Below are 14332 nucleotides of genomic sequence, written 5' to 3' on the forward strand. Positions count from 1 at the left end.
ACCAAGCATTAGGAAACATTAACTCCACTATATGATTTAAACAAAGTCCTAGTCAATAGACCATAGTTTGCCATCAATACAAGTGGGGCACACTGCCCAGGAAATTTAATTTTAAAAAAATCACACAAAAGGTACATAAAACAATACAGCAAATAGATTTTTTCAGTACCCTAAAAAACAAAATTAAGAAGCTATGGAAACAAACCAAGGGAACCAGCTAGAATATGTGTCAAAACTGTCAACTTTCAAGTTGAGTTGGTTCCTTTTTTCTAACAAATACAAAGAGGGCCAAATTGTTAGTCTCATCCTTCCAGAGTATGAATTATGTTGAGCTTGGAAGAAAATAAACAAGAAAAATGCTTCTAATTCAAGAAACATGTGGTCATTTTGCCCTCATCTTAAAACCAACACTTCAATTTACTGTTTCAAACATCATCTTGACCTCCAATTTAACATAATTGCTAAAATGCTTGGCTATCTGTTTTTTTATGCACAAGCAGGATTTTTTATTTTAAAAAAAGACAATGTAAACAGGAAAGGTAGCAGCAGTGAGGAAGATAAAAATAAAAAAGCAGCTGTAAGATAAATATAATAAATGTTCTTTTGGGAATCAGAATTCATCAAAAAAAAAAGAGACTGTTTGGCTCAATATTATTGTTTAGGGCTGTAAGAAAAGGTGCCATATATTTTTAGAAACTTTATTATCTATTGAAAATTTAAAAGCTTTAACACTTAAAGAGTTAAGTTCCATTAATTTAGAACCTCTACCTTCTGTAGAACACCTCACATGCCCCAATGACATCAGAGTGATGGTTAATAATACAAAATTTTTTGATTTTCCATTTTGGGAGAAAGAACAAAAGTATTCAAATGCTGAAAATGTAAGGGAATATGAGATTAGTACCATCACCCCCAGAGATTACTATAAAATGCTGATGAGAGAGGGAAAGAGTCAGAGTACATTAAGATAGTCAAATTGCAAAAAGTGATTAGAAACAAGCACTATTTCCAAAAATATGGGAAAATAGTCAAATGTAAAATGAAACACAAAAGGGTTCTACCAAGGAATAAAATAGGTATAAGTTAGACTTGAAAAGAAAACTATAACCTATTTTCTTTCATATGTGAAATCTAGATTTTAAAAAAGAAATGAAAATAGAAGGTGAACTATGTGGAAAGAAGAAAGGAACCAGCAAAAGGAGGTGGATGGGACAAGAGATAGCAACAAGAGGTGAATATGAAAGTATAATTTATACATGTATTCAAATAACACAAATAATCCTTTTATAAATATACACTCCAAGAAAGTAAAAATATATGCAGAACAAAGAATATTTTAAAGCTGGTGAGATGGTTCAGTCAGTAAAGTCCTTGCCTCTCAAGCATAAGAACCCACAAAATAATGTTGGGCATGTTGGCATGTAATCCCAGCACTAGGGATAGAAAGAGAAGAAAGATAATCCCTTGGTGCTCACTTGACAGCCAATCTATCCTACTTGGTGAGTTCCAGGTCAATGAAAGACCCTGTCTCAAAAAATATAGGCCATGCTTGAGGAACAATATACTAAATTGTCCTCTGGTTTTTACATACATGCATATCTATACACATGTGTGCACCTGCACACATATACACAAGAGCATTTCAACAATCTTTTTGCATACAAACAATATCCTGTATAATACCGAAATATTTTGAAGGCTTGACAAGTCATTTCTAGAAGTTATATTACATACGATTTTAGCTTTAAAAAACTTCACGAATGTTAAAGAACTTCCAGTTTGGTGGCAAAGTAAGTGAATTCAAGTAATGGAAGAGTTAAGATGACAAATCTTAGAGGTTGATTAATCTGAAGAGGAAAGGTAGAAAATTGGTGAAGATGATTCCATGTTTCTGGCTTGAGCAACTGTTAGTACAGTGGTTGTCTTCCTTCCTTTGATTTGTCTTGAGAGCATTCTATCCATAAATTATTTTCTCAAGAACCCCCCCATGTGAGGCTCTACATTACAGAAACTAACCTAAGCACCCAAGAAGTGTATAAAAGAGTCGTCAAAGATGAAATGATACTTGTACTATATGTGTGAGTGTTATGTATGTATCTGTTGTGGTTTGAATGTGAAATGTCCCCCATGGACTAACGTAGTTGAACACTTGGTTCCCAGCTGGTGGCACTGTTTGGGAAGGCAAGAGAACCTTTATAAAGTAGAGCTTTGCTGGAGGAAGTGTCACTGGGGATGTTTTATAGGAAAGCCCCACTTCCTGTTCAACCTCTGCTTCTGGACTCTGGCTACAATATAACAAGCCGCCTGCTATACCCTCCCCACTGTGATGAAATATATACCCTTGAAACTGTAAGCCATAACAAGCTCTTTCTTTCCCTGTCACACCCTGTCAGGTATCTTGTCCCAGTAATGAGAAAGTAAATATATGTATATATGTATTAAGGAGGGGAAAGCTAACTACACTGAGTACTGCTATATAATACCAAGTAATTTGAGTAACATTAGAATAGTAATAATTGGTCATTTTACCAACAATGCCAGTGTTGACCATCATGATCACACAGTTGCCTTAGGGTCATGTTGTTGGTAGCTAGACAGCAATAGATATAGAAATGAGAATGAGGAAATTGCAGTTAATAAATCAGACCACTCCTTTAAAAAGTATATGTGTAAAGTTAGGCAAGGACTTAAGGCACTTTTTTGAAGGAAGATATTTAAGGTGGGTAATTCGTAATCATGTTTAAATGCTAAACACATTAGTAGCAGTCAGGGCATCAGGATGACAACCTGAGAGGAGAGAAGACTGATAAAACAGGACTAGAAAGACCTGTTTTCCTATCACAATAGAGTCTTAAGCAAGGTCTTGGGAGTTGCTCAAGAAGAGCTTTAAAATTTCTTTCCACCATAAGAGTCTACCAGATGACTTTGTACAAATATAGTGTAATGTAGACCTGAGTATTTCAAGTCCTCAGAGAAAAAATATTCTGAAGGCAAGTATTCATCTCAATTGTCTTTTGTTCCAAGGATTTAGTTTTCTTACCCGCCAATATCTTGCTTCACAAATTCCCCAGGTTCTTGTCGTCTTGATTCTCCTTGGCCAGTGGTTCCAGGGAGAATATTAAGCAAGAAAAGAAGTCCCAGTCTTGTCATGTAGAAGTGACACACTTGTGTGATTCTCATCTTCTTTAGGTGCCAACGTGGAGAGACCTGTGAGATCCACAGTACAAGGAGAAGGATGGGACAAAAAGGTAGAAAACAAAGGGAAAGAGATTTAAAAGGTTTAGAACAACTTCTTAGAGCTATTTAATTTCTCTACTCGGTACTTATTCAATGCTTTCAAGCCTACCAAAGCTGTCAGAATTCACTCCCTACATCTACATCTACCTCTTCCAAACACACCAAAACCCATCCAAGGCTGCAAATGCAAAGGTCAGAATAGAGAGCTCCTCTAATTCAGTAACTGGATACCTTTTTTAAAACAAAGATTTTATTGTTTTTTTTTTTATTTATTAGAGACAAAGCGATGGAGAGAAAGAGAGAACGTGAGTGTGAGAATGGCCATGTTAGGGATTCCAGCCACTGCAAATGAACTCCAGATGGATATGCCACCATGTGCATCTGGCTTACGTGGGACCTGGTGAACCAAACCTGGGTCCTTAGGCTTCAAAGGCAAGTGCCTTCTCTGCTAAGCCATCTTACCAGCCCAGTAATTGTAAATCTTACATCATAGCTCTGATCTCTTTCTTGACATCCTATATGACTAGGTGAGATGCAAAACTTCCCTTGATCTCAGTTACTTCTTATAATCTAAGAGCTTAAAAGAATATTTTGTATCTTCATTTAATTTCCCCCGGTTCCTATTTGTTTTTAGTGTCACAGAGGACTTTAACCTAGCTAACTATATAATAGTGTAGCAAATTCTATGATATTAAGACTTAGAGTCTCTTTATAGCATTATGGGTATTGCTTTCATCTTGCTAGAGTTAAGCAATTTTTCAAAATATCAGATGGACAAGATGTTGAATTATAAGCTATAATGGATCTGGAATAAAAATAATGTCATGTTTCCTCATAAAAAGATAGCTGAAGGCAAAATCTGATCCTCTAGGTAGAAGTGGCAATAGAAAGAAAAACCCAAGCTTAGTATCATGTCAGAGAAGTACCCATTCAAAAAACTATATCAATAATAAAATTAATGATTTGAAATATTTTACACATATGGGTGCAGGTATATGCAGAATATTTGTATCTACTGTTAAATATAAATACTTGTATAAGATAGGGAGTTAATAAAACAGCCAATAAAAATGCACTTAGTTATTATCTCTAAACTGCATGGCTTCTTTGAATCTGAGACACTAAATACTTGCAGGAGCTCTAACTGTAGCCTGTGCTATTATTTTCCCTAAATCAATAAATTAATTTTCAGAGGAACTTGGGGAAATGAAAGTTTTATAAGAAAAACTTAAATTAAAGATCAAAATATAAAATATATACAGGCTATGGAACTATTCTGATTAATGAAAAGATTAAGAAGACTTCTTTTAAATCCATCCTGCCCTTTAAAAACGTCAGAGGGTACTATTCAAGGTTTTCATCATGAATAAACTATAATACCAAGGAAAGCAGACTTCTATTGCAATGAGCTATCTACACCAAAGATACTGATAATCATATGATTAGGCAGTACTATATGGAATAGCAATATTTGACAATTTTAATTTCAAACAGAATTCCTTGAGTTCATATATATATACATATATATATATATATATATATATATGTATGTATGTATGTATATATGTATAATGCTTATGAGTTATGGCAAAACTACAGTTTAGAAAACCATAACATGTAAGGAAAATCTGTTACATGATTAAATCAGTCTGGACATGAACAGCATATATGACATGGGCAGTAACCATGGCATCTGATAAAATATTCACAGTGTCTCACCAGAAGTTTTAAGATCATATGACAAAGGTTACTGTTCACATAATTATGATACTGATACATGAATTGTTCATTACTCCACAGGAACAAAGAAACTTGATAAAAATATAAAGTCCAAATTGTAAAAAGAAATCACAGAATAAAAGCTATAAGCATAATGCATGCTCAGAAAACATGACTGCATGAATAACAATTTGGGGTACAATGAGGTTGGTGTGATATGTAAACAAAGCAATCCAGTGTACATGTTCATCTATGCTAGTCTCGTACATAAATATGGGCCATGTCCAAATGATTTGAAACACACAGCAAATCATCACTCTGAGAACAAAAGATGATGACACAAATAAATGTTTTTGACTTAGAAGGAGAAAACTATATGTTGTGCAATACTTAAGAAGACAACAATTTTATATGAAATCATAACTAAGGCATATGTTTGAATAACCATTATGCATGAGAAGATAACCATAATAGAGTGCAAATGACATTGTACATAATATGCCCTCCAAGAGCCATTGCACTCCATTAGAAAACATCATTGTTGGGACTGGAGAGATGGTTTAGCAGTTAAGGCATTTGTCTGCAAAGCCAGAGGATCCCAGTTCAACTCCTCAGGACCCACATAAGCCAGATGCACAAGGGGGTGCATGGGTCTATAGTTCGTTTACAGTGACTTGAGGCCCTGGTGCACCCATATTCTCTCTCTCTCTCCTTCTTTCTCCCTCCTAAATACACACACACACACACACACACACACGGCATCATTATTATCATGTAGAAGCCATTTATGGAATGAAACGGTTCACCATATTTGCCAGAAAATCATAGCACACAAGTGAAATAATCATAACACAAAAGAATATTTTGATATACCGTCCAATAAGAAGTGGTGCATCCAGGTGCCTGGGGAGATGGCTCAGCAGGTAAAATGCTTGCCATACAAGCATGAAGACCCGAGTTCAGACTCCCATAAAAGTCAGGTGTGATGGTGCATGCTTAGAATCCCAGCACTGGGGAAGGAGAGTCCCTGGGGTTCACTGGCTAGCCAGTCTAACCTAAATGGTAAGCTTCAGGGTCAGTAGGAAACCCTGTCTCAAAAAGTGAGATGAAGCTGGGCATAGTGGCACGCACCTTTAATCCCAGCACTCGGGAGGCAGAGGTAGGAGGATCGTCATGAGTTAGAGGACACCCTGAGACTACATAGCGAATTCCAGGTCAGCCTGGACCAGAGTGAGACTCTGCCTCGAAAAACCAAAAAAAAAAAAAAAAAAAAAAAAAAAAAGTGAGGTGGAGCATTATTAAAAAAGATACCCAACATCAACCTCTCGCCTTCACACACATGTCCCCCCACACAAATATAAACATCTGTGTACATATTCATACATCACACCCACATGCATACACATGCATACAAATAAATACTTACAGAATGAAAGCAAATATTTGCAAATAGCACATAAAACATAACATCTAACATATATAAGGAACTCACAGGCTGAACTCTAAATATTTTTTAAATGAACTAAACATTTAAATAGACACATCTCAAATTAGATAAATATATGATATAAATGATTAAAATGAAAAAATGCTCAAAGTGACTACTATTCAGAGAATTGCGAATCAGAACCAAAATTAGGTGTTATTTATCTTCAGTTAGAATGCCTGTCATCAAAAAGGCAAAAAAAAAAAGTTCCTCAAAACAAACCTAAGATATATGTAATATGTGATCAAACAATCCCACTCCTAGGTATATACTCAAAGTAGATGAAATCTTTACATCAAAAATATATCTGCACTACTCTATTTACTTTAGTACTATTTACAATAGCCAAAATATAGATTCAACCCAGATGTTCTTCAATGGATGAATAAAGAGAATGTGATATACAATGGAATACTACTTTGCTATGAAAGAACAAAATCATTGTGGTAAGTGGTACAAAAGCCAGATACAAAGATAAATAGCATATTTTCCCTCTTATTTGTGAAAAACACTGAGTCAGTATTGTAGAAGAATGAAATGGAACGGTGATTACTAGAGACTGAGAAGGGCAAGGGGATGGGAGTCAGAAAGAAATTAATATCTTACTAAATAATTCAATATCTAAACATGGAAAAGAGGAAAGTTGCATTTTTCTTTAGCACAGTAGGTTAATCGTTGTTTGAAAGAATCTACAATACGAGAAGAAAGTAAGAAATTTTTAACACATAAAACTGATTACTGGCAGGGCATGTTGGCACACGCCTTTAATCCCAGCCCTCGGGAGGCAGAGGTAGGAGGATCGCCATGAGTTTGAGGCCACCCTGAGACTCCATAGTGAATTCCAGGTCAGCCTAAGCTAGAGTGAGACCCTACTTTGAAAAAAAATGATTACTGGTTGATTATTCTATATAGCATTAGATAAACATACAGCCAAGGTATATGCTCAGACAGTCTCCCAACATATGTAGAGAAAGGACTTTAAGGCAAAAAAAAATTCAAATATTTATAAAGACTTGGTGAATTTTTGTGAACATAACAAATGAACTGAAAACTGAGGAGTACAAGAAAATGTTTCTAAAATGATCAAGTGACCGTCCAACTACAGGCTAGACTGAGAATCCATGATGCATGTGGAAGAGACATTTAGTATACTTACCTTCTATCATGACATGTGAATACAATGTGTGCTTCATGATAAAAAAAAAAATGATCCAGAAACTAGGAGATTTGGCTTAGGAGCAGATGGCCAATAAGAGTAGATCACCACGATGCCAAATCAGAGTCATGACTATGATTAGACAACCATGGTCAAAATTTTTCACAGGCGTAGTGAGGTAAGGTTTAGGTCATAGTGAAGAATTTATGTGCTTGGGATAATAATGGCTATAGTAGAAAAATATTTACCTGTAATGTAATGATATACAAATTATACTACTCACATGAGCATACAAATAGAGTACGTACTCATGGTAAATGAACTTCAAATGCGCACAAAGAAACAAAATAACATGAATATGCAGACAACTGAGTTTCATAATAAAATAGTATGCTGGTTTTTCAATTGGTGTGGTGCTGCCAAACCATGCTGCAAACTGGAGACAACTATGGTGTATGTGTATGGAAATACAGTGCATAGAAAAATGTCCTTTCCACATGAGCTTACAACCACCATGGCACAATGACAGGTGCTATAAGACAGAACACAGCCCTTGGGAAGGCTCAGGTACTGATGGTGTTTGAACGGACTTTCTATTATTTACAAACACATACTCATGGCACATACTCAGGCTGCCATAATATGGGATCACATAACAAAAGGAACAAATGGCTATCCTCCCCATTCACCCTATTCAAGAGCTAGAATGTTCTTTCATACAATCAATATTACCTTGAATCCTTCATGCTTTTATTCAACTATCACCTTCCATAGTTTCAATGAGTTCACACATTGTCCCACATATCCCTGTCATTTTCAATGTAGTTGCTTCCTTTAGTTTTCTTCCTAATATGCACATTATGTATTTTATTATTGTTGTTTTCCAGGATAGACCATAAGCCTAACGGGACACTAACATTTGCTTACATTATTCAAAGACATACAATTCTCTCTCAGCATCTATGCTGTTTGGTTCTAGGACCCCCAGATACTGAAATTCTCTACCCCACAAGTGTCATATTAAATAATGCAGTATTTGCACAGAATCTATGTATGTCCTCTTGCCTATTTTAAGTGATCTCTAAATGACTTATATAATGCAATGTAAATGTCACATAAGCAGTTGTTATCTTGTATTGCTGAGGGAATAGCAAAGAAAAATGCACATATTCATCACAGACATGACTTTTAAAGACATTTTCAATCTGTAGTTGGTTTAATCTGTGGATCCAGATACATATGTAATGCATAGCAGAGTTCCTAGAATAAATAAATGAAAGAATAAATTTTATCATGACTAGGAAATATACCTAAATGAAGTAAGATGCCATAAAGGGTAGGGTGCAAAATAGACTACCAGAATCAAGAGGCTACTAGGCATTACCAAACTAAACCCCTTCTTTAATGAAATTTAATGAAAATTATGGATAATAAAAGTTAGTTAAGTAACACATAAAATGCCAAAGACCTGTTACCAGGATGAGTGTCCTAAAAGATATTATGCAAATACAAGATCAGCTTATCTTGAACATCTGAGCAACTTCTGTACACACAGTGCAGACACAGTAAATTCTTCTACTAGAATTCCAGAAACTTCCTCATCACAATGCCTAGAATCCAGAAGATGTTCTGCCCACCTACTCCTCCATTTGTATATCAAGACCTATAGAACCTGGTCAAAGCTAACCCAAGTACTGTTTCTCACATACTTCAAACTAGTTTGAACAAATTCAATATGTGACCATATATCACCTCCTTCATCGTCCTAAACCTATGACTCAATAAATAGCTGCCATGGTATGAATATGATTTCTTCTTACCAAAACTCACACTGAGGCATGCTCCGTTGGAACAATATTAAGTGCCTCTCAGTGAGAGATGCCTGCGTTATACTGGTGGAGCTCCCACTGATGAGTCAATATGCCATTTTTTCAGAGTACTTGCACTCCCAGGACTCATGATAGCAGGTCACTATAAAACAAGTCTAACTCCTTCCCCTGTTCTTTCTCTTCTATTTTTAAAAATTATTATGAATTTTACTGTATGTACAAGTCTTGTGTTGGTAACATTCCCTTTATGTTATCCTCTCGTATCCCCTCCCTGTAGCCCCCATTTCACCTCCTCAGTGAAGTTACTGGTATTCTCCATGAAGTTATGAATGCATCATTCAGTCTGTGTGTGTTTGCCTCAAGCATTCCACCATGAGCTGAAGTAGTATGAGACCTTTGTCAGAAGCTGAGCAAATGCTCATGCCATGCTCTCCGATGTCCCAGACTCTAGAACCACAGACACATTAAGCCTCTTTCCTTTCTAGGTTTCACAGTCTCAGGTATAGTGTGTTCTGTGTTGGCAACAGATAGGGGGTAAGACGATGGCCTAACTTACCACTCTGCTTCTACTATTTCTTCTTTCCGTTCTGTTCTCTGTAGTCATCAGAGCGAGACTTCTTAAAGTCAGATTGCATCCAGTGCACTTTCCAAAACAGTATATGTGCAATTCCAAGTACTTAAATGATCTCCAAAATACTTCCCACAATCTTAAAGATACACTGGTTTGGTCATTGTCTCTACTCTCCTCCTTACCCCTCTGCCATATTAGGCCAAACCTATTTCCTGAAAATGCCCATGGCTCCTGTTCTAGGCATATTATACTTGCTCTTTCATTGGCCACATATTTTTCCTCCATGTATGTTTGGCTCCCTCCCTCACTTCATACTGAATTCTAGTCTCATGTCAGCACTTTGGATAAACCATCCCTGATTTCAATTGTACTGTCCTCCACTACCGAAAATCACTTTATTATCTCTCCCACTAAACATAAGCATCCCATTTGTGCAGGGACTTTATCTCTATCTCTGAGCTATAGAAAAATTCCTGACACATGGTAAATATTCAATAAAATATTTGTTGTGGGACTAGAGAGACTGCTCAGTGGTTAAATGTGTTTACTTGCAAAGCTTGATGGCCTGGGTTTGATTCCCCAGTACCCATGTAAAGCCACCTGAAAAAGGGGCATATGCATCTGGAGTTAATTTACAGTGTCAGGAAGTCCTGGTGTGCCCATACTCGCTCACTCTCTATCTGCCCCTTTATATCCATCTCTGTCGCAAATGAATAAATAAAATTTAAAAATAAATTCTTAGCTGGGCGTGGTGGCACACACATTTAGTCCCAGCACTCGGGAGGCAGAGGTAAGAGGATCACCATGAGTTCCAGGCCAGCCTGAGACTACATAGTGAATTCCAAGTCAGCCTGAACTACAGTGAGATCCTACCTCGGAAAAAAAAAAAAAAAATCTTAAGAAATATATTTGTTGTAAAAAAGACCAGAATGAATATTTTCCTGAGTTCATGGATAACACAACTTGGAAAATCCATTGGTACTCAGAGACATATTCTCAAGACATTCTTTCCTGTTAAGCCTTTCTCTTGTATCCTCATAACTCTTCATTATATGGAGGCCAAATTATCCTTTGACCTGCAACTTATTAAAAAGGAAACAACTCTCTTCATATCTTTGCCTTAAATTAAGCTTTTGGTTAAGAACACTCCTCTGTCAGCTTTATTTTGAGTTATGGTATGTGCATATTCACATACATTATGCAAGTCAGAGGCAGGATCTGAAGTATGACACAATTTCAAAACAATTCCTCCTCTTTTTATGGGCACACACTCCTCATTTGAGTTTTATGTCATCTATCCTGGATTATCCTCTCTCCTTGTTAATCCTGTAGCAATAATCTAGGTGCTGCACATCAACTCCAAAACACTCTTCACAACCTTCCCTCACTTTCAGTATTATACTGGTTATGGAGGAAGTATTTTCCCTCCATACTCCTCATTAACTTCTATTCTATTCTATGTTGGCAACATATATCCCTAGCCACACTCTATATGTCTTATGCAAAATTGTTCCCACACCACAAATCTTAAACTTCAGCTATTTCTAAATCCTTACTCTGCTACTTTTCAATATTTAAAACTCTTACTCCCACTCTCTTTTTCTTTGAAACTAGTACTCTAATCCATTACCTCCCCCATTGTCTTGCATCCTTGGGTTTGGCTAGTATTATGATCCCTCATTCCATGCCTGCATCCAAAATAAATCACTTCTACTAATCTTTCATCAACATCTTGCATAATGAAAGGTCAGTGTGTCTTGGCCTAGAAAGCCTTCCCTGGAGCAATCCAAAGTCTATGTTCTCAGGCTGATGAATGCTACCCACGAAGATTCCACAACTCTCCATATCTGTAACACAACATAAGCACTGTAAAGGTAGCATTTTAGATGATTTTTGGATTTGTTATGAATGACTCCTCCTCCATTCCCTCTCAACAGTTCTAAAGCATTGTCATTCTTCTCAAGTTGATTGTTCAAGGAAACTTGCAATTTTTTTTTTCAGGAAAAAGCCACAATGATTAGGAGAGACACACTAACAGGGCACCATCTCCCCATATCAAGTGCATGCTTCTTAACTCCATCATACCTTTCCTTCCTCTTGGTAGTTTCTTCACATCTTTGTACTAGGGTTGCCTGCAGGTTGCTGAAACTTTTGCCTGTACACACTGAGAACAAGCATCTGGGTTTGGCATGTAGGACAGTGGAACATTACTTGCCTGACATGCACAAGGCCCTGGGGATTAATTTACTTAAACACCAGGATTGAATTGTTAAACTAGCATTATTTCCATGCATTTCTGATCAAATAAGACTTCAAGAAATACAACTCAAGAAATCATAACAAAGAAAAAGAAAAACAATATTAAATGGGGAAATAAGATTTAAAAAACACTTACAAAACCAACTTGTAGTTTTGACAACCTCAAAACAAGGTAAGCATCTTCCTATGGTAGGTAGTATAAAAGCACATATCCTCTCAAATGCTGTATGAGCTATACATTCTGATGGATCAGGAACAAGCCTGTCTCTTCTCCCCAGGAGACTTTCAAAGAGTTGCATTAGTTCAAAGAAAGTTTATGGAAACTAATAAAGATTAAAAAAATGCCAAAAGGTTTCAAGCAGCAAACATATTTCTCTTTCTCTCTCTCTCTCTCTCTCTCTTCCTCTCTCTCTCACCTGTAAACCACAGTCACATTCTTTGGTTCAAGAAATCTCATCATGAATTTAATCTAAAAGGGCTGAAAACTGCCTTATGTAGCTTATAAAAGTAGAAAAAAATCATCTCTGGAAGATGGCATCTTCATACTTGACATTGAGGAACTCCCACAAACAGCTTCAGAAGCATTGATTTGTTCTCTACCACAGTCATGCACAGTGAATCTAGGAACTAGGCAAGGGAAAGAAGAACTAGTGCAGAAACCCAGTCACATATCTTATATTGAATTTATCAGATGCAAAATGTGAAAAGTGTTCTGACCTCCACAAAAGCACAGTATAAAGAATAAACTGAGGAACTTTAAAAAGACTCAAACACAACTTCTGGACAGATTAAAATCTACTAGTCCAACAAAGGAAGAAATAAAATGGATATAAAATGACATGTAAATGAAATCTTCAAAAGAAGATGATAGCTTTAGACCAAGATATAGTCATAAAAATACTACAATGTAATGAACTAAAGGTTCAGTTCAAATAAAATGACCATCAGTTTTATTAAAAACTAAATCAATTTCATGGTACTTTAAATTACTCATATATAAACCATAAAAAGACATTTGAAAGTTAAAATATATGTAAATATTAACCAAAATCATTTTAATGTCAAGAAAGAAAACATTAATATGAAAGATTCACTAGAATAAAGTTAAAGCTACTCTCACTTTGCTTTAGAGAAGCTTCTCTTTTCAGATGGCAGTGACCACTGGGGAGACTCGAAACTCATCCAGGTGCTGAGAAGAAGTGACAATGGAGTGTTCAGCGCTAAGTGAAACATTTCGACATCCCTATCACATCCTTCAATGCTCAGGGACCACTGTGAAAGAGGTGGCAGAAAGAATGTAAGAGCCAAAGAAAGGGGAGGAGTGCTTTGGAAAACTGTGCTCCAGACATTAAGGGTATTTTCATTCATGACCTTACAGTAGCTAAAGATATCTATATAATACTACATATATATAATAGTACATGAAATGAGGGCAAAAATTAAAATGACATCTGTGGCAGTCCGGTTCACATTGCTGGTAGAAATCACCCAACCAAGAGCAGCTTCTGGGAAAAAGAGATTTATTTTGGCTTCCAGGCTCGAGGGGAAGCTCCACGATGGCAGGGGAAAACGATGGCATGAGCAGAGGGTGGACATCACGCCCTGGCCAACAGAAGGTGGACCACAGCAACAGGAGGGTGTGCCAAACACTGGCATGGGGAACCTGGCTATAAAGCCCATAAGCCTGCCCCCAACAATACACTCCCTCCAGGAGGCATTAATTCCCACCATAACATCAAAGTAGAAAAGTGACAAGTTGGATAAAAGGAGCATGGTGGAAGGAAGACAGAGGAGGGGGGGAAAAGGGTGGTAGGAGGTGATTATGATCAGAGTACATTGTGTATATGAATGGAGATAGTAAATAAGTTTTTTTTTAAAGAGGAAAACTCCAAATGATAAAAGGATCAATGTTCAGGAAGGTAAAATAAATTATAAGATATCATGAAAATTTATATAGCAAAAATTAACAAAAATACTAACGGACACAGATATATTTCTTACCATTATGGAAGACATGCCTCTTTCAGAAATATAAACAAATTAAATAAATCAAGGCAGATAAGAAGGCTTGACAA

At 36.4% G+C, this 14332-nt stretch overlaps 1 protein-coding gene across 3 annotated transcripts in view; it reads right to left on the minus strand.

Annotated features, from left to right (window-relative positions):
• Window positions 1–14332, minus strand: part of Gabra3 (gamma-aminobutyric acid type A receptor subunit alpha3) — a 235776-nt gene that overhangs the window by 142695 nt on the left and 78749 nt on the right. For all 3 annotated transcript variants that reach the window (XM_045140822.1, XM_045140823.1, XM_004668913.2), the window contains exon 2: window positions 3041–3207. In XM_045140822.1, coding sequence (XP_044996757.1) covers window positions 3041–3180 — 140 coding nt within the window. In that variant the 5' untranslated portion in view covers window positions 3181–3207. The remainder of the gene's footprint in view (window positions 1–3040; window positions 3208–14332) is intronic.

This window comes from Jaculus jaculus, chromosome X (assembly GCF_020740685.1).
Source record: "Jaculus jaculus isolate mJacJac1 chromosome X, mJacJac1.mat.Y.cur, whole genome shotgun sequence".
NCBI lineage: Eukaryota > Metazoa > Chordata > Mammalia > Rodentia > Dipodidae > Jaculus > Jaculus jaculus.